Source organism: Nuphar pumila, chromosome 4 (genome assembly GCF_984573655.1).
Source record: "Nuphar pumila chromosome 4, dmNupPumi1.hap1.1, whole genome shotgun sequence".
NCBI lineage: Eukaryota > Viridiplantae > Streptophyta > Magnoliopsida > Nymphaeales > Nymphaeaceae > Nuphar > Nuphar pumila.
The window spans coordinates 33,570,852-33,590,209 of NC_143252.1; the positions used below are offsets into that span (position 1 = coordinate 33,570,852).

General features: G+C 40.0%; 2 protein-coding genes across 4 annotated transcripts in view; both read right to left on the reverse strand.

Annotated features, from left to right (window-relative positions):
* Nucleotides 1-7,064, reverse strand: part of DFB (DHFS-FPGS homolog B) — a 40,773-nt gene extending 33,709 nt beyond the window's left edge. For all 3 annotated transcript variants that reach the window (XM_090002895.1, XM_090002894.1, XM_090002893.1), the window contains exons 1-2: nucleotides 6,795-7,064; nucleotides 6,642-6,707 (exon numbers count right to left, since the gene is read on the reverse strand). In XM_090002895.1, coding sequence (XP_089859021.1) covers nucleotides 6,642-6,707; nucleotides 6,795-6,917 — 189 coding nt within the window. In that variant the 5' untranslated portion in view covers nucleotides 6,918-7,064. The remainder of the gene's footprint in view (nucleotides 1-6,641; nucleotides 6,708-6,794) is intronic.
* Nucleotides 7,065-9,675: 2,611 nt separating this feature from the next.
* On the reverse strand, nucleotides 9,676-18,180 carry LOC149839908 (subtilisin-like protease SBT4.3). The gene is made up of 8 exons (XM_090004950.1): nucleotides 18,119-18,180; nucleotides 17,891-17,994; nucleotides 17,548-17,794; nucleotides 16,706-17,219; nucleotides 15,578-15,675; nucleotides 13,052-13,163; nucleotides 11,554-11,767; nucleotides 9,676-10,214 (listed from the first exon to the last, which is right to left on the reverse strand). The coding sequence occupies exons 1-8, from the start codon at nucleotides 18,178-18,180 to the stop codon at nucleotides 9,676-9,678; spliced, it is 1,890 nt and encodes a 629-aa protein (XP_089861076.1).
* Nucleotides 18,181-19,358: the final 1,178 nt, after the last annotated feature.

Here is a 19,358-nt window from a genome sequence, read left to right on the forward strand (position 1 = left end):
TCCCATCCTCATTACATGTTCGGAATATAATCCCGGTGCTAGCCCTTTAGTAAGAGGATCAGCGATCATCTCTTTTGTACCAATATTGACAATATGCACTAAATGATTCTCCGTCCTTTCTTTAACAACAAAATACTTCAATTCCATATGCTTGCATGACGTAGTACTTTTGTTGTTGTTCGAAAAGGACACTGCAGCTTCATTATCACAGTAGACCTTCAGTGGCTTCCCAATGGAATCGACCACCTTTAACTGTGATATGAAGTTCTTTAACCATATAGCTTGCGAAGTAGTCTCGTACAATGCAATGAATTCTGCCTCCATGGTGTGGGCAGCAGTGGTCGTCTGCTTTCCACTCCTCCAAGAGATCGCTCCCCCAGCAAGTAAGAAGACGTACCCAGTAGTAGACTTTCTACTATCAAGGCATCCTCCTAAATCCGCATCTGAGTAGCCAATGACCTCGAGGTGATCAACTTTATGATACGTTAACATATAGTCTTTTGTCCCTTGCAAGTACCGCAAGACTTTCTTGGCAGCCTTCCAATGGGGTAAACCTGGATTAGACTGAAATCTGCCAAGTACCCCTACTGCAAAATAAATATCTGGTCGAGAACATGTCTGCGCGTACTGCAAGCTGCCAACAACTGATGCATATGGATAAGCACTCATTTGTGCTTTGTCAATATCGTTCTGTAGACAATCCTTTAGGCTCAGCTTGTCACCTTTTGATATGGGTGTAGAAGTAGGAGAACAATTCTCCATCCCATATCTCTTTAACACCTTTTCTATATAGGATCTTTGGGAGAGGCCTAGAAACCCTTTTGCTCGGTCTCGACGAATCTCAATGCCAAGAACATAAGCAGCCTCACCCATATCTTTCATATCAAAATGTGATGCAAGAAACTGTTTTGTCTCTGAAAGTAACTTAATATCGTTGATTGCAAGTAAGATGTCATCCACATACAACATCAATATAATGAACTTACTCCCACTTTCCTTAAGGTATATACATTGATCAATAATGTTTTCTGTAAACCCGAAAGTCACAATGACTTGGGAAAATTTAATATACCATTGTCGGGAGGCCTGTTTAAGTCCATATATTGATTTGTTAAGCTTACAAACCAAACGATCATTTTCAGAGAAACCAAGAGGTTGTTCCATGTATACCTCTTCATTCAGATCCCCGTTGAGGAACGCTGTTTTCACATCCATCTGATGTAGCTCTAAGTCATAATGAGCTACGAGGGCCACAATAATCCTCATTGACTCCTTAGTTGAGACAGGAGAAAATGTCTCATTATAGTCAATGCCCTCCATCTGGGTGAATCCTTTAGCAACCAATCTTGCTTTATGTCTCTCTATGTTACCTTTGGAGTCCTTCTTGGTCTTAAAGACCCATTTACACCCTACGGGCTTTACTCCTTTAGGTAACGTGACAAGATCTCACACTTGATTTTTAGCCATAGAGTCTAACTCTTCTTTCATGGCTTCAATCCAGTGCGAAGATTGTTTGCTCTCAACAGCTTCCATAAAATTCAACGGGTCATCATCCATATCTATGAAATCACAAGGCTCCTGAAGGTACACCACATAATCAGGATGTATGGCAGATCTCCTAATCCTTGTGGATCTCCAAACAGGTCGTTCCTCAGGCTCAGATTGAACCTGATCATCCTGTTCGTGCTCTTCCGCATTGTCCACAATAGGTTCACTTTGGATTTGTGCATTAACAATCGAATGATCAACCACACTATCATTAGAAATAACAATGTGGTATCTTTCGATGTTTTCCTTAACAGGTGATGAAACTGGATCCTGTATTTCCTCAAAACCAATGATTTGAAGTGCACTTAATCCTACTGAACCATCTTCTAGAAATTTAGCCTTATCTGTTTCAACAATCTGTGGTGAGTGAGATGGGCAATAAAACCTGTACCCTTTTGATCTTTCTGGATAACCAATGAAATATCCACTGATTGTTCTTGGATCAAAGGCTTTAATATGGGGGTTATATAGTTTAGCCTCTGCAGGACATCCCCATATGTGCATATAAGACAGTGATGGTTTCCTACCTGTCCACAACTCGTAAGGAGTTTTAGGCACAGATTTCGTAGGAACCTTATTCAAAATATGCACAGCAGTTCTTAAGGCTTCACCCCACAACTTTATGGGAAGTGTTGAATAATTCAACATAGCCCTGACCATTTCTTTAAGCGTACGATTTCTCTTTTCAGCTACACCATTCTGATAGGCACTACCAGGCATGGTATATTGAGGCACAATGCCTTCCTCTTTAAGAAATCGCGCTAATGGTCCTTCCCTTTGCCCCATCTCAGTAAACCTACCATAATATTCGCCACCTCTATCAGACCTGACTATTTTAATAACCTTATCGGTTTGTTTCTCTACTTCTTTCTTAAATTCTTTAAACATCTGAAAAAAAAACATCAGATTTTTCGAAAATCAAGTAGAGATACATATACCGAGAATAGTCATCAATAAAGGTAACGAAATATTTTTCGCCTGTGTAACATGGGGAAAACGGTCCACATACATCCGTATGGACTATTTCTAATATCTTACTACTGCGTTTGGCACCCTCTTTATATGTGTTTGTATGCTTAGCCTTTACGCAATCAACACATGGGTCATTGTCAGAAAAATCTAGAGATTGCAAGATCCCTTCATTTACCAGTCTCTTTATTCTCTTTTCAGAGATATGACCCAACCTTCGATGCCAAAGCATGTAACATTTATCATCTGTCATGCTACGTTTATTTCCAACCAATGCGTATTCAGAAGTCAAAGACTCCTGAGTTTGGATCTTCACATTCAATCTATATAAACCATCATAAACTGATGCAAAACCAATTTCAATTGAATTTCTGAATATGAACAATTTGGAATTTTCAAACTTAAAACAATATCCAAATTTATCCAACTTTGAAATTGAAATTAAGTTTCTACTATACGATGGAATATAAAAGACATCATGAAGATCTAAAACTACGCCCGTATCTAGAGTAATCCTGCAGGTTCCAACACCCTTCACATGTGAACGCATCTTGTTTCCCGAATAGATGCTTTTCTCATGCATTGTTGGTTCCCTTCTGCTCAGGAACAGTTGTAGACAGTTGGAAATATGAACAGTAGCACCAGAATCAATCCACCAGCTATTTTCAGGAATTTGTAATAAATTACATTCATGAGAAACAAATGACAAATTACCTCTCTTTTCCAACCACTTCTTGTACTTTATGCAATCTGCCTTTATATGTCCCTTCTTCTTGCAAAAGAAGCACTTTATGGGAGTAGAGTTAGATTGCTTGTCTTGGGATGACTTATCCCCAGTTGGCTTCTTCCTAGCATTTCTCTTAAATGCATTCTTCCTTGGTCCTACCTTTGACGTATGAGAAGCCATATGTGCACTTTACACCTTCTCACCTTTCATCCTCTCTTCTTCTTCAACACACTTGGACATAAGTTCATTAAATGTCAATTCATCATTATGTGTGTTGTACGAGATTTTGAAAGGTCCGTATTCCAAGGGTAAGGACGTTAAAACTAAATGCACTAGGAAAGAATCAGAGATGGTGAGCTTCATGTCATTCAGCTGAGACGCTATGTTTCTCATCTCCAAAATGTGCTGGCGAATGTTTCCCCCTCCAGTATATTTCATAGATATCAGTTTTGACATCAGGGTACTGACTCTGGCCTTGTTTGAACTCACAAACTGTGCCTCAATGGCATTCATGAATTCCCTCACTGTTCTGCATTGTGGGATAGCAGTTCGAATGTTCTTAGCTACTTTAGATTGCAAAAGTAATAAGCTAAGCCCATTCGAGCGCTCCCACTTCTCAAAAGCAATCTTTTGATCAGCAGTACTCTGATCAGTGAGGGCAGCGGGTTCATCTATCCTTAGGGCCAGATCTAGATCAATATACCCTAATGCAAATAAAACAGTTTCTTTCCAATCACTAAAATTGGATTCATCAAGAAAAGGAATTGAGCTAGAGCCATCTAAAATCACAGAACTAGAAACTGCATGACAAAAGACACGTATCAGGAAACATTCATACGAGACTAAAACTTTAGTGGAAAAAGCAAAATAATAAAGGCCCTTGATATGCTTCTTTCCAGGCGAGTGAAGGGGGTCATCAGAGTCCTACTTTGGTAAGAGCTCCGACACGCGAAACCACTTCGCCTACCGACCATATTCGGTAAAACTAAGGTTCTTGTGAAGATAGACCATCAACACAAGGTATCTTTGGATACACATGTGTGATGTATCTCGACACATTTACCTTATTCTACCCTACTTAAATTCCAAACACGATAAAACTACCTTTGGGTCGTCTATCGTTTCATGAATATAAGTACAATGTGCATATCGGCTTAGGAACTGTATGGTAGTATAAAATTCATTCATGACTCACGTGTATTCAGTCACTTTGGTGACATGAAAACACTGATTCATTTAACTATCCTTAATGCTAATATGCAAAATTATATCTTAAAATAGTCCGTAAACCGAATGGACTAGACATATGACCCTCGAAATGGTTCTTAAACTGAATGAACCAGTCATATGTATCACGAACCGGTCTTAAAGCACTCTGAACCGGTCTGAAACAGCCCCGAACCGGTCATCCAAGGGTCCAAACCGGTTCTGAACCTTATGAACCGGGTCAAATATGAACAAAAGTTCATTAAAACCCTATAACCGTATGCCAAAACCCCTATATTTTCTTATATTTAAGAAAACAGGGTCTTAGCATCTCAGAACCGGTGAGAAATTGGAAGGAACCGGCCAAAAATGGCTCTGAACCGGTCCCGGAAGGGGACTGAGTCAGTCCCTGATCCGGTTCAGGCCAAATAGTGCCTGGACCCTTCTGGATCCGGGTCAGACCCGACTGCTAACTGGATCCAGATCAGACCCAGGGTTATCCGGATCCGGGTCGGACCCGGTACAGTCCTTGTCCGGGTCGGACCCGGTTACAACTGGATCTGGGTCAGACCCGGTACTGACCGGATCTGGGTCGGACCCGGTACTAACCGGATCTGGGTCAGACACGGTATTACTGGATCCGGGCCAGACCCGGTAAAGACCGGATCCGGGTCGGACCCGGTTAAGACCGGATCCGGGTCGGGCCCGGTTACCGTTGGATCCGGGTCTGACCCGGGGTTTTCCTTATCCGGGTCGGACCCGAGCGGGTCCCCACCCGAATCCCTGATCTGATCCGAATCACTTTATGGATCGATTTTAGGTGGTCGGGTCCGGTTCAGAAAATGAACCCGACCCGAAAAAACAAAAATTAAGGGTCGAGTTAGGGTTTACAGAACCCCATTTCGCCCCTTTTTCAAAATTTGCAGGGTGTTGCCGCCGCCTGCCGGCAACCAGCGCCGGCGCCTACCGGCGACCAACGCCGCCATCCGCCGGCGACCAACGCCGTCATCCGCCGGCGACCAACGCCGCCATCAGATGGTGCTCCAACTCCGGCGAAAGCAACCATCCGCCGGCCAAAATGGTTGCCGCAGAAGTTTTCTGAAATTCGACGACTCAATAGTCGCCGGCGACTGCTCCTGCAGCCTCCTAATGGCGGATGAAGAAGAAGACGATGGCGGGATCCACGCCGACAGGAAAACCCCCCCTCAAAAAACAGAGGTAAGTATTTTTTTTTTATTATTATACTGTCGCCCAACGGCGACAGTCGCCGGTGCCGGCGACAGGCGCCGGTGACCAGCAGCAGGGTCACCCCACGGTGACCTGCGTTTCTGGTCAAAACCGGAGCACACCCCGCGCAGCGGAAGCGGGGTGTGGGCCCATAACCCAATGTCGTGTTCCGGCGAAGATATTCCGGCGAGGCGGCAAAACTGACGGCGTCACTGTAGCAGTGACCCTGCAAAAAACAAAACAGAAAAGCAGTAGACAGCGTACCTGACGCTGCCATTTACAGAGGTCGGAGGTCGCCGGAGTTAGTCGCCGGAATTTCTGCTCAGCGGGACTGCTGCCCTCCACGAGCCCAGGCTTCCGTATGCAGTCGGTGAGTAGACCTGTATTTCCCTTCTGTCTTTGCTTGACCTGGGTCGCTCATGATACCCCGTCTTTATAAAGCATACGGTGGGAACGGTTTGAGTAACCGTTCCCCCTAATCGCATGCACATTTATCGGATGGATCATCCCTGATGTGGGGATGTATCCACATCGTGGATAACCACCACGCCAATCGTGGTGGTTAATCCAACATTAGCTGGTAATAGGTCTTTTCACAACGAGATCTATGCATACAGTGACGGTATTTAATTATGAAGGTTGGCTAGGTAGCTGACCCTATCAGTCCGTTCTTACAACAATAAGAGCACCGATAATCTTTCTGATTCTTGAATACTATCTCCTCGTTTGATGGATAACCATTCGCTACCAATGAGGAATCGCTTTTCATCCCAAATTCCAACCACGGCGATTGGATTGGCACCAATGGAAACCATAAATTCCATATACAATAGAGAAACAAAATCAGCAGAAATTAACAGCAAATAACAACATCTAAGCAGAACCCAAATCACAATATCAGACACCTAATTCAATCCATTGTTTAAATCATATCATGTACACCAATGAATCTACAAATTCCTACCTTTCCTTTGGTACCGGCGACATGGATGACGTTCAGCCGAGAAATGCCTCCTTCCAAATTGAGTATCTGCAAAGACCATTCCACAAAAATGAAACCAAAGCTACAAGAAAGTTGCCGTGGGAGCCAAATTGCAACAGAAACAAGAGCACCCACCTTCAGATACTCGTACATAAGCTCGAACCGGTCACCGTTATCGGTCGCATCCACGCGGGTGCGTCGCCTAATCAGAGAGGAGACCGCGTTCAGTGCCTCCTCGTACGAAGATGGCTCGGGCATGGCTGCACCCACCTCGAACCAGAAACCCAACTCAATGGAATGCCATGGAGACCGTGAAACTAACGCAGCGAGCAGAAGACGTTCACAGAGATGGCTTCAAAATTCACTAGTTGGTGGGGTTTTGGATGCACCGACTTATCCAGAAAAAGAGGGAAATTGCAAATTAGACCAAGAAACAGATTAGAAATTTCGAGAAACTGGCAAGAACAAGGGAGTGGATCTGTGAATAAGGGAGGAAGCGGTAGCCGTCAGGGGTCCCTTGGATGCCGTTCATCCAGCAGATGAACGGCAACCGACCACCGTGGCTGGAGCCTTCGCTTTCAGCTGCAAATGCTTCAGCTGCCGTTCATCTAAAGCATCAACGATGTTGCAATTTATTGTTGGGCCCGTCTGGGGGCACAAAAAGCTTCCAACCATGGTGGTCCGATGCCGTTCATCCCATGGGTATGAGAAAGCAGTTGGAATTATACAGGAGTTGATAGGGGTGGGTGCACCCTCCATCAATATATTTTACACTTCATAGTTATATATATATATATCATGTATCATTCTCTTTGAATTTATATTTTAGGTATTTTTTTGTTAATATATTAGACACACTATAATATATAAACATATATTGTGAACACTAAAATCGTTCAAGGACGCTTTTGCATGCGTGCCATCAGTGGCACAAATTTTTTTACATAGAAAACACTTTTTAGACCGCCGCTAAAGATCTGAGAAAAAAACAGGTCTTTCGGAAGTGTGGTTTGTGGTTCGATGCTTAGCCCGTCCATTGTTATGGGTTTCCTATTTGATGCTAAACTGCATGGTAAATAGGTTTTCAAGCTTTTTTCATTGTATTTTTAAATTCTGACAGTAAAGATGTGATTTATGTACTTGATTTTATAGGGATCAGTTCTTAAAGCGTTTGATTCCAACACATGGGTGGGTTTTTATAAAATTCAAAAATCAACGGTCCAAAATCTTTGTAAATTTTTGAAGCTCTAAACATCATTTTTTTTATCTATAACACATGATCCAAGTGTGGATTTTTAGTAAATCGATCATGCCCAACACATTTATGAGGCCAAAAGCACCAACGAACCTACAACAACAACTACGCCTTCATCCTAAAACAATTGAGGTCGGCGATATGAACCAACAAAGAAAATCATTATGGGTCTTCCACATGAATCCTTCTCCTCCATTCATTTCTATCCAATGCCATGTCCTCGGTGAGGTTCAAAGCATTCATATCCTTTCTTATCACCTCCATCCATGTCTTCCTAGGCCTACCCCGACCTCTTTTAACTAATATATTTTTCCATTTCTCCATCCTTCTAACTTGAGCATCCAGCGAACCTAGAAGCCCAAAAAACCCATTTAGCATGTTGTTTAGCACGGACCCATTTTCTCTCTCTCTCTCTCTCTCTCTCTCTCTCTCTCTCTCTATATATATATATATATATATATATATATATATATATATATATATATATATGTCGTGGCTAAGCTCAACAACTATAGACAAGTTTGTTACAGGCTTAGCCGAGCCAAATCACGAGCTGCTCGATTGGTTTACCAGCCCTGCATTGAATAGAAGTTGGAACCCCTTCATCCACTTGTCATAGGTACCAATATGAAAATGTTGAGAAATGTTTTAAAGATCCTTTTAAGAACAGGAGAATGGTATGATGTTCATCTTAAAAATAACCCATCAAACAGAAGGCTCATTGTAAGTTGTTCATTTTAGACCATTACAATGCCCTCCATCCCGAGCATGAACAGCCAATGTTGTTAAAATATCAAAAAAAACTCGGGTTAAATCCCTAACCGTAGTGGTGTTTTTCTTTTTTTTTTGGAAGGCAAGCTGGGGTTAGGTGGACTCATTGCTTCTTTTTTCTCAAGATTTAATTGGAAGAAATAAAAATTTGAAAATATTGCAAGATGTTCTTAATAGCAAGACTCCCCGTAACACTGAGGTGGTATCCCATGTGGTAAGCAGGGTCTTGTGTCAAGCTGAAGGCCCATGATCGAATCCCTCTGCCACATGGAGCGGCTGTTGTTATGGTAGGGTCTGCAGAAAAACAAGGATGGATCACTTTTTAGTGTGCTGGTGCTCCTGATCACCCTCCATTCATTTTTTTATGTCGCTTTTTCATAAAAATAACCTTACAGATGTGATCTACATGTTTTGATTAGTGGGGATCAGCTTTTAAATTGTCCAATTATGACATGTAAGCATGATTTTATGAGCTTTGAAAAAACAGCTTACAATATGTGATATTTTCTCAGCTCATAAAATTGAAAAAACAGCTTACAATATGGTGTAAGCATCAACACCATGTTTCAATAAATCCATAGTTTGGCAGCACTTGGAAATGGTGTTTTGATCTCAAAGCAAGCCCCCCCGAAACAAAGCCTTATTATTGGGTACAAACAATAATTTTTTTTACTCGGAGAAACCATCTCAGGGACATAGACCTAGCCGTGCTGGCTGAGCATGCAGTACTAACAGTCTCGGCGTAAAACTTGCAGGGCCTCAACCACAGGGAGTAGACAAGCTTCGGCTTACACAAGGGGATGACACCCATGGGATTTGAGCCTAGACTGCCCGATGGTCTAGGCCCCATCCCCTCGGGTCTATTGGAGGAATCATTATTTCACACAATGTAAAGCCACACTAAAAGGAAAAATGTCAACAATTAAGAGGGATTATTTACTTGATAACCAAAGGTACCAAGTTCATAAAACTTCAAAACTTTGACATATCTTAGATCAAATTGGCATCATACACTACAATTGGGCTTCTTACATGGTGAATGCCATCTGACCACACCATTGAAGCAGATGTTACACCTTGTATTTTACCAACAACTTGGATCTTCACCACAAAAGATTTCTTCTCATAAAGGGATTTGAATGAGAGAGCTTTGGGCCTCACATTGATCTTGATCTGCAAGTGAGGATTACTCACTTTCACTTGGTACGTAGAGTTAGGGCAACCCACATTGGTCACGGTTCTAGGGAAAGTTGCATTCAAAAATGACCTTTTAGAAGTAAGTGAGAATGAGATAGAAGGATAATTGAGTTCCCAAACTGTTCCATTAACATGTTTAGGGCATGTGCTGTTGTCTCCCGTGACTAACCGCAGTTTGGAGTTGGTGTAGCCTTTACTGCAGAGCATCTTTACGTAATCTTTTTCATGGGCATCATATACCAGACCTGGGTGTATCGCCTTTACCGGGTTAATAAGGCCCGACCCGTATGCGAATTCAGCACCGTAGACACTTGTCGAATGAGGAGGGAAAGCTGCACCATTGGGAGAAAAAGAAAACCTTGCTAGTAGTTCCAATATAATAAGCCCACAGGGATCATCCTACTGTCAACAGGGATGTGTCAGGGTCGACCCAGACCCGCCTATATAATTAATGACCGGATTCGGGTTTTACCAGCTCACAAAAATTGAATCCCAAACCAGGATATTTTCAAAATCTTATTTTTACTAAAAATACATATAATTAAAATACTCGGGTCAGATCGGGTACCCTGCAAAAAAGCTGGGTCGGTCGGGTACCTGGCAAAAATCGTAACTCAAACCCAGCTCGAATGTTGTTCTGGGCGGGTTCGGGTCAACCCAAATATTATCCGGGTCGACACTTTTCAATTTTCATGCCCATACCCAGGAATTCAGTTTAGGGTCCTGAAATGTCTCCTAAGAAAACATGGGAATCTTTGCAACACCAGACAAAAGGTGAGACCCTTAATGAAAATTTCCTTATTTTTATGCTTTAAATATATTTTATATATGCCCTTTTTTCTTAAGATTTACTTGGAAAAAATAAAAAATTTGAAAATATTACAAGATGTTCCCTAAAACAACTTCAAGAAATATGCCACAAGGCAAGGGATGCACAACCTGAGTATTGAACTTGTGACATCCTTCAACTTGAATGCCTCAAGTTGACCCACCTATGGAGCCCTTAGGGGGCAAGGGGGTAACCGAGGGTTCTTAACAGCCATGGGTAGGCCATACATAAGAGCAATGTTGTCAGTATCAGTGCGTATCAGCCTGCATCGGCCGATACATATCATATCGGTAGAAAAGCAATAGACTATTTTTTAATAAATGTAAAAAAATATTTAAAATTAAAATTTTAATGGTTTTTAACAAGTCACGTTTTGACACGTAATATCTTTAAATTATTTTTTGGCCGATTCAGAATGATCAACTTGAAAGCATTATATATATATCATAAACTATAAAAAAAAAGATTTCAAATTTAGCTATATATTATGGAGAGAGAGGATGGCCAAGCACTCAAAAAATACAATATATATTTAATAAGATAATTTAACAATTTTTAAAATCTTTTAATAGTAAGAAAAAATTTCAATATCATTTTCTAAAAAAGTCATTAAATTTTCAAATACAATATTCATTGAGAGTCTCACCCCCAATAATTTTTTTTAAGAAATCATAGTTCTTAATTTATAAGAGAACATAATTGCATACTATGTAGTCAAAATCCCCGACTAGGCACCAATTCCTAGGTGGGTACCTTAGAAGGTACCAATTTTGCGAAATAGGTATGTCAGAGTTTTTTTTTATCCATAAAAGAAAAGAAAAGAAAAAGAAAAAGAAAAGTACCTGTTGTCATGAGAGCAGACTTTATGGCAGCAGGTGACCAACGTGGGTGAAAGGATTTGACATAAGCAGCTGAGGCAGTAACATGAGGGCATGCCACTGAGGTTCCAGACCTGATATTGTATCTCACCCATCTCTTATCTTGAGAGAACTCGGACAAGGGAGCCTTTGGTGAAATGGCAGCTATTATGTCCAGGCCTGGAGCTATTACGTCCGGCTGGACAAGCAGGTAAACATGTTAGGCATGGTGGCGGCTGTGATAATAGAGAGAGAGAGGTCCCAGGAGCCTTGGACAAAAAAAACCAAGACGCTTGGATGAGTTCATTATGGAAATGAACGACACCAAACACCTACCAATCGAACCTTTTGTCTGTGCCATCAAACACCAAACATGATGGATGGCATCCGGGTGCCCCCGCCCAAGGCTCCTTGGACCTGATATGTTCCCCTAAGTTATTTAGAGGTGTTAACCCAATTTGAGTTAAAGATAACCAAAGTTAGTTCATGGAAATTTGTTTTGATTTACACGGAGAAAACTTAGGTATGGTTTTAACACTTTCCCATAATCTAAGTGTTTTTCAAAATTTTTTTTAAGGCAAGCTTGGGTTAGGCAGACCTCCACCAGTTATTATTCAATCGTATCTGTGGGTTTTGAACCTGCAACGTCCCACCACAAGAAGACGTGCACTGACAACTGCTACCAACCATGCGGAGGCCCGGTTGGTAAGTGCTTTTCATTATGGTTAAAGTGTATGTGTTTTGCTCCTTGGGGCATGTGACAAAAGTTAAAAACGGCAAAATCTCGGGAGTCAAAAACTCAGGAGATTTTGAATTTTTTCATAAGTCTCTTGTTTTTTCAGCAAAATCTTGACAATAAAAAGTAAATTTAAAAATAGAAACAAATATTTTTTATAAAAAATATAAATAAAATACATTTAAAAATAAAAATCTCATGATATTTGTCACCATTTGAAAATCTCGCAAGAAATTGCCATTTTAAACTTTTAGGTAATCTCTCGCGATAGTTGTTAGGGTCGAGGGAGGCACCATGGTTTTACTCACTAGGACAGTGACTTTAGTGGCAGAGTCCAGCACGATTAGGTCATTGATTCTGGAGATGGTTTCTTTGTTCCACATGGATAAAACATGTGTTTTTTTTTTTAAATCACATATTAAACAAATATATAATATAGATAATAATGAAGGAAATATAAAAACATAAATTAATGAAAAATTTATATAAAACCATAAATTAATGAAAAAAATTATCTTATGAATGTTAGGTTAACAATACCGTGTCTTTAGAATAGGCAATATTTTCTTTGAAGTCAAGAATAGGCAATGTTTTGAAAGTATAGTGCCAAATTTTTAGAGAATAGAAGACTTTTTAAATATAGCAATAAAATGACAATATCTTCAAAATATTAAGAATAAATGTAAGGAAAGAAATGCTATATAAAAAAGAGACATTACTTCGATGAAGTGCATCTGTATGTTCTACCTTTAGAAGGTCTGGTTCCACATTGCTTGGTCCTCTCGATGAGAAGGAAGCTACCACCGGAGCTGGTGATTTGTGAATCTCCTCGCTCATGAGTATCTTGGCATTGGCATGCCTAATAAAAATGAAAAAGACCAAGACAGAGATGAGCTTTTAAATCTGTCGAGAATATCACTATGAATACGTTATACATCTTTAGAAACAGACATGTACATATAGAGTCCATTGTACCCATAACCTAGCTAGAATCTCATGGTTGAAGTTGTTTTGAATCAATCTAAACGCATAGATGTATTCAGCATCCTCGATTTAGTGGGAATCAATCCTTGAATAATGTTTTTTCAATGAAAAAAATTGTTTTTTGAGTTATGAAAAATTGTTGTTTTTATAGCTGTTGATTTTTGCATCAGAAAACCTTTACACAGGTGGGACTTGGATTGTAACTAATTTTATATATATAATATTTACATCGAGAAACCACCTACACTTAGCCCCGCTGTCATTATACTTATGATCACTGTCTTGGCAGCATAAAATTTTATGAGCTTACCTCTTGTCTCAAGGAGTCGCCACACTTAGGCTTGCACAAGGGGTGACACCCATATATGTAAATATATATATATATATATATATATATATGAGAACCGAACATATTAGGCTCACTTTTCTTATTCTGCCCCATAGATCTGAATGGTTAGATATGATTATCATGTTCAATTTAATGAGAATTGACTCTTGAATCATGTTTTTTAACGAAAAAAATGTATTTTTGTGACAAAAAAATTTTGAGGCCTTAATAGCCATTGATTTTGGAACACCGAAAAACCCTATATACAGGTTAGATTCTGGGAGCCGGTAGATCACATCCATGGTGTTAGATGTGAGAAAAAAATGCAAAAACCTATGATTTTTGAAAGGGCCTAACAGGAGAACAAGAAAAAGAGGGCAGCATCAAGGCATTACTCTCTTTTTCTCTCTCTCTCTCTCTCTCTCTCTCTCTCTCTCTCTCTCTCTCTCTCTCTATATATATATATATATATATATATATATATATATATATATATATATAAAGCCAGAGAGAGAAACCCAATGAAAATATAATGGAACATACCCATGGCTTTTTATATAATAATTGAGAATTAGATTGAAGTCATCATCAGTTGTCACCATGGAGGCAGGGAGGGGATACGTTGTGGCCCGATCGCCATTATAGGAATCGAAGAAGATGGCACCCGCAGCACCCGCCACTAGGGGTCCTCCACCATCGCCGTTCTGATCACATAAGACCACCTTTCCCTTCACCAGTTGTGGGTTGAGGCTACCTTCTTCGCATGAGCTAGTGACCATGAGAGAGAGAGAGCACCAGTTCAGCTAAATGAAAAGAAAAAACTACAGGTGAATGACGATATAAAGTGTTTTTTCTACAATATTCCTTCTCTTGTTAAAGATGAGATTCTTATCTCCTTTTAATGAAGTTGGTCGGCCTAGAAAAAAATCAAATTTTCTAGGGATGACATCTTAAGGAATTTTGTCCCGGATCTGGGTTTAATTAATCTAAGATCCAGAATTATTCCAAAAACTGGATAATTAGTTTTTTTTTTATAGTATGACATGATGTATAGGTTCGGCATTGTTTCTTATTTATGTGCAGCAGTCATTCTTTGATATCCAATAAGTGTTTCATCTTTAGTAATTTAGACTCTTTGATTAATGAACTGGTAGGGGTCTGCCTCAATGTTGTCAGTATCAGTTAGAATGGCCCGATTCTTAATAGTATTGACAAAAAATCAATACAATATTAACCTGAATCGGCTATTTTTTAATAAATATAAAAAAACTTAAAACTAATATTTTTATATTATTTTAATGATTTAAAAATATTATTTAATTATTATTTAACCTGAATTGGCTATTTTTTAATAAATGACAAAAAATATTATTTAATTATTTTTTAACCAATTCAGAACGATTCACATGAGAATCGCGGATACACCTAGATCATTTGCCAAACGATTTGACAGCCGATACTATTTTGTCAACATTGGTCTGCCTAACCCTAGCATGCCTAGTGAAAAGATCAGGTGCAATATGATTGCACAAATATTTGTGCATTAAGCACCTGATCACTATCGATCTTGCCTAATGCACAAATTTTGTACCATGTGATTGCACCTGACTCTCTTGCCTATCTAAGAAAAAAAGGAAAGCATTTGTCCTAACATTTTGAGAACAATTGTGGAAAATCAAATAAGGGAAGGATCATCAATTTTGGGTTTGCCTTATAAGGGAGGGACAATTGTTAAAAATAAATAAATCCATAAATAAAATCATTGGAGTAATTTACAAAACGCAGCCCAAGTCATCAACTATTTACAGAAGCCACCCAACATTCACAAAATTGCATTATACGACCTGCTTTCATTATTTAAGTTCCACAATGAAATTAAAAGCATTTAGTTGAAAGTTCTTTAGTTAAAGTAACTAACTAAATTTGGTGAATTGTTCATGGAGCTTCTTGGACAAACTCACCTCCTAGTAAAGTCGGGGGTCATGTTTTTAGATACATCATATGAATGCACCAGTGGCAGTGAGTGCACGCTTGATCCGAATGTGTTGATAGTTCTTCCCTGCACCATATACATGCACCACATCACCAAGGTTGAACTTGTCCAAATCTTTCCCATATTCTAGGGTTCCCAATAACTAGGGGTGTCAAGAGGTCGGGTTTGGTTCAGACCCAGGTGAAACCAGATCTAGATCTGATTTGAAATGATGGGTTTGGTTCAATCAGACCCACCATAAGAGAAACCATACCCGAATCCTATAAGGATTACGTAAACTAGATCCGGACCATACCCAGTAAATAATTTATTTATTGTTTTACATTGAAAATTTGTGGTTCTTAGTCGGAACTTGGGTCAAGCCCGGGTCTGGTATGAAATTTCACAAACTGTACCCAGATTTATATATTAATCGGATGCTTCGGGTCCGATCCAAATTCTAATCCTCGCATGCCTGCGCTAAATCAGATCCTCAGATCTGAGGTTCGGGCCATACAAATGCACCCTAAAGTTTTATAGTTTAAAATTATATATTGAAAAAACACAATCCACCGTGATGAGAGCTGATTAGATCCATCCTCAAAACGAACGGCAGACCCAAAAACCTTAACGGATCAGGTGCAATCACATTGCACAAATGCAATGTACCGCTTCACCTGATCACCCTCCATGGTACGTGATTAGGTGCAGCAGCACACAAAAAATGTGCAATCACATTGCATTTGATCTCAATTCGTGTCCGATGAGCCAAGCTTCTCACAGTGTCAACGGGTTGGGTTTGGTTCGGACTCTAGCGGTACCAGACTTGGACCCATTTTTCAGGTATGGTATCGGGTCTAGACCCAGGTCTAATTAGATCCACTATAAGAAAAACCTACCCAGACGCGATAAGAACTACATGAACTAGACCCGGACCATACCTGATAAAATTTTACAAACTATACCCGTTTCCATGTATTAATCAAACCTTTCGGTCTGGACCTGGGTCTTAGGGGTCTTAATCGGGTCTTCTTATTTATCACCATACCTTAACCCTTATAGGGTTTGGTTCGCGTCGGGTTTGGGTAAACATGACCGGTTGACACCTCCTACTCACCGTGATGGTTTTCCCGTTGCCCAAAATAATCTTGTTGACAAAGTCTCGATCGATGCTGCTGGCTCCCACAGTCATAGTCCACGGCGAGCCGTTGTTCACGTTGCGCATACCTGGACCCTCGTTTCCTGCAGAACTGCAGGTCAAGATGCCCTTCTTCATCGCATGGAATGTTCCGATGGCGTTCACGTTATTGAAATATTCGGTGGGATTGTCAGAGAAGGACAGGGAGATCAGGTCGAGTCCATCTGCGATCGCATCGTCGAAGGCTGCCAATCTGTCGTGGTCATCGCACCCTACACCAGCCCAGCAGGCCTTGTACACGGCTATCCTAGCAGAAGGGACTCCACCCCTTGCCGTTCCGTTGGCGAAGCCGTAGAGGCCAACGCCGGCGACTCCCCGGCCGGCGGCAATAGATGCAGTGTACGTCCCATGTCCAACTATGTCTCTTGGAGACAACTCATCATCTGGCCCCAGCTTTTTCTGGGAGTTGTAGTACCGAGCTCCGATGATCTTACTGTCACGTCCACCACGTAAAGAGTTACCGTCGCGGTACGATCAATCATGTGGCCAAAACTATGAGGGAATTAAATTTAAAATATGCAAAAATAAATGCCCACATTTCTAGTTATCATATATGGTGTTATCACGATATTTACTGATCATGAAAAAAATTTGATATTTAGAAATTCTACGAGAATTTGCCATTTAATATGTTTTGCAAAATTCTTAATTCTTTTGCAAGTTTTAAAAAAATTGTCGATATTCGTCACATTGCTTTTCACGTAGAATAAATGAGAAAAGGTGACGTGTATGTTGCAAGAACAAATTGGCAAAGTGCTTACTTGTTACAGGAAAAATTCATGGAGGATTGACAAATTCCCTTCCACTTCTTTGGGGGAGGACCAAGCCCTTCATCGCTGAAGCTCTCGGATTCCGGCCATATTCCGGTGTCAATTACCCCGATTATGATATCACTTTCGATCGACTTCCTTCTTCTTGCACTTTGAGTTAGGCCCATGAAATCCCACGATCTTGTTGTATGCAACTTCTGAGTTTTGCTTGGAAAAACAGAGACGATTCCTTCCATGCCTGCGTACACAATTTTCTTTTTGTGATTAGATAGCGTCATTCATCTCCTGATGAACATGTAGACTAAGAATATAGCAGTTTCTTGATGAGTGGTACCAGCTAACTTTTCTGCTTCTTGGCCGGTGAGATTGGCAGCAAAACCATTGAAGCTTCTTTTGTAACTATGAACTAACAAGTCTCTGGCTTCTCTGCCAAACACAATTTGCAAAGAATGATGTGATCAGGATAATCAGTGGTAACCACTCTTAAATTTTTTTTTTTCAAAGTATTTGAAGGATGAAATTAAGTGGTTAGGGAGCTCCCAACCTGTCAAGCGAGGCGGCTTTCTGGAGCGTCGAGAGATGAAGAGACGTCGCGTGGTTCTCGTCTTGTAGTTTCTCTCCCATGTAAATTATGTAGACCTGTTCGCACAATCTTTATGTTATTCTTGAACCAAAATGCAATGTGCCGCTGCACCTCATCTCCTCCTTCATCATCATCATCTTCTTCTTTAGTATATTTCAATTTGTTTATTGTTACTTTGAGTTCATATTATTATTTGCAAATATACAAGTGACTGTGTATGTACATGTACTTAGATTGTTACATCATAGAAAGTAAAAAATTATATGATATTTTTTGGTATTTATTTGAGATTTCATGTTTCTTATTGGTTGTTGTTTCATCAATAAGACATTTTTTATTTGTTATATATTTAAATATTTTTTTTAAAGTTTTTTTAAGTTTTTAAAAATTTAATTGTGAGGCTTATGCTTTACGTAGGCTTGAGCCTCGATTCATATTTTGATGAGCACTTCGCTAAGCCTCAACACTTTTCATAACATTGGGCTTAAGCCTCTTTGTTGGGTGGTGAGGCTTACCATCAGAGGCTTAGCATTATGCATGAGGCCTCTATGTGAGGCCCACGCCTCTTTTTGGGTTTTCACTGTGGTAAGCACAAAAGAGGTTGCCTACAACTTAAGGAAAGTTTTTTTTTTCTTTTTTTTACTGTGGTAGGCAAAATAAGGAGCCTACTCTTTTGATATTTCCTAAGGTAAGGCCTCTTTAGTTTTTTACTTTTTTTAATGGAAATTAAACTTTTTTTTTTACTGTGATAGGCACAAAAAAGGTTACCCCTTTATTTTAACATTTACCTATTTTGTCTTTTAGGATAAATTTATTTGTACCTTTTTTGCTTTTTTTTTATAATCAGTTTTTTTTATTTTGGATAAGTAACTTTGAACTTTTTTTTGTTATGCAAGTTACCTAACTAGCTGTTAGATTGTTTCTCTAAAAAAAATCCATTAGAAGCCTCCAAGTCTCTAATTACGTTTCTAATAGCATTAGTTGCCTACTACAGGAGGAGGAGCTGAAAACCAAAAAAACAAAGTGGAATAGCTAAATGGTTGCTAACTAATGTTTTTTTTTTATTGAAAGGCAATCTGGGGTTAGGCAGACCCCTACCAGATATCTCTTAAGCCCCATGCGGAAGAGGGATTCGAACCTGGGCCTTCAGCTTGGCACAGGACCCTGCTTACCACATGGGATTCGAAGCTGGGCCTTCAGGGATTCAGTAAATGTTTTT

Excerpts from the sequence above, each read along its gene's own strand:
- LOC149839908 (XM_090004950.1), bottom strand. The coding sequence starts at position 18,180 with ATGGGAGAGAAACTACAAGACGAGAACCACGCGACGTCTCTTCATCTC. Across the intron at positions 17,795-17,890 it reads AGAAGCAGAAAAGTTAGCTG|GCATGGAAGGAATCGTCTCT; the intron begins GTACCACTCATC and ends TTGTGTACGCAG. Across the intron at positions 13,164-15,577 it reads ACCCCCGACTTTACTAGGAG|GCATGCCAATGCCAAGATAC; the intron begins GTGAGTTTGTCC and ends CATTTTTATTAG.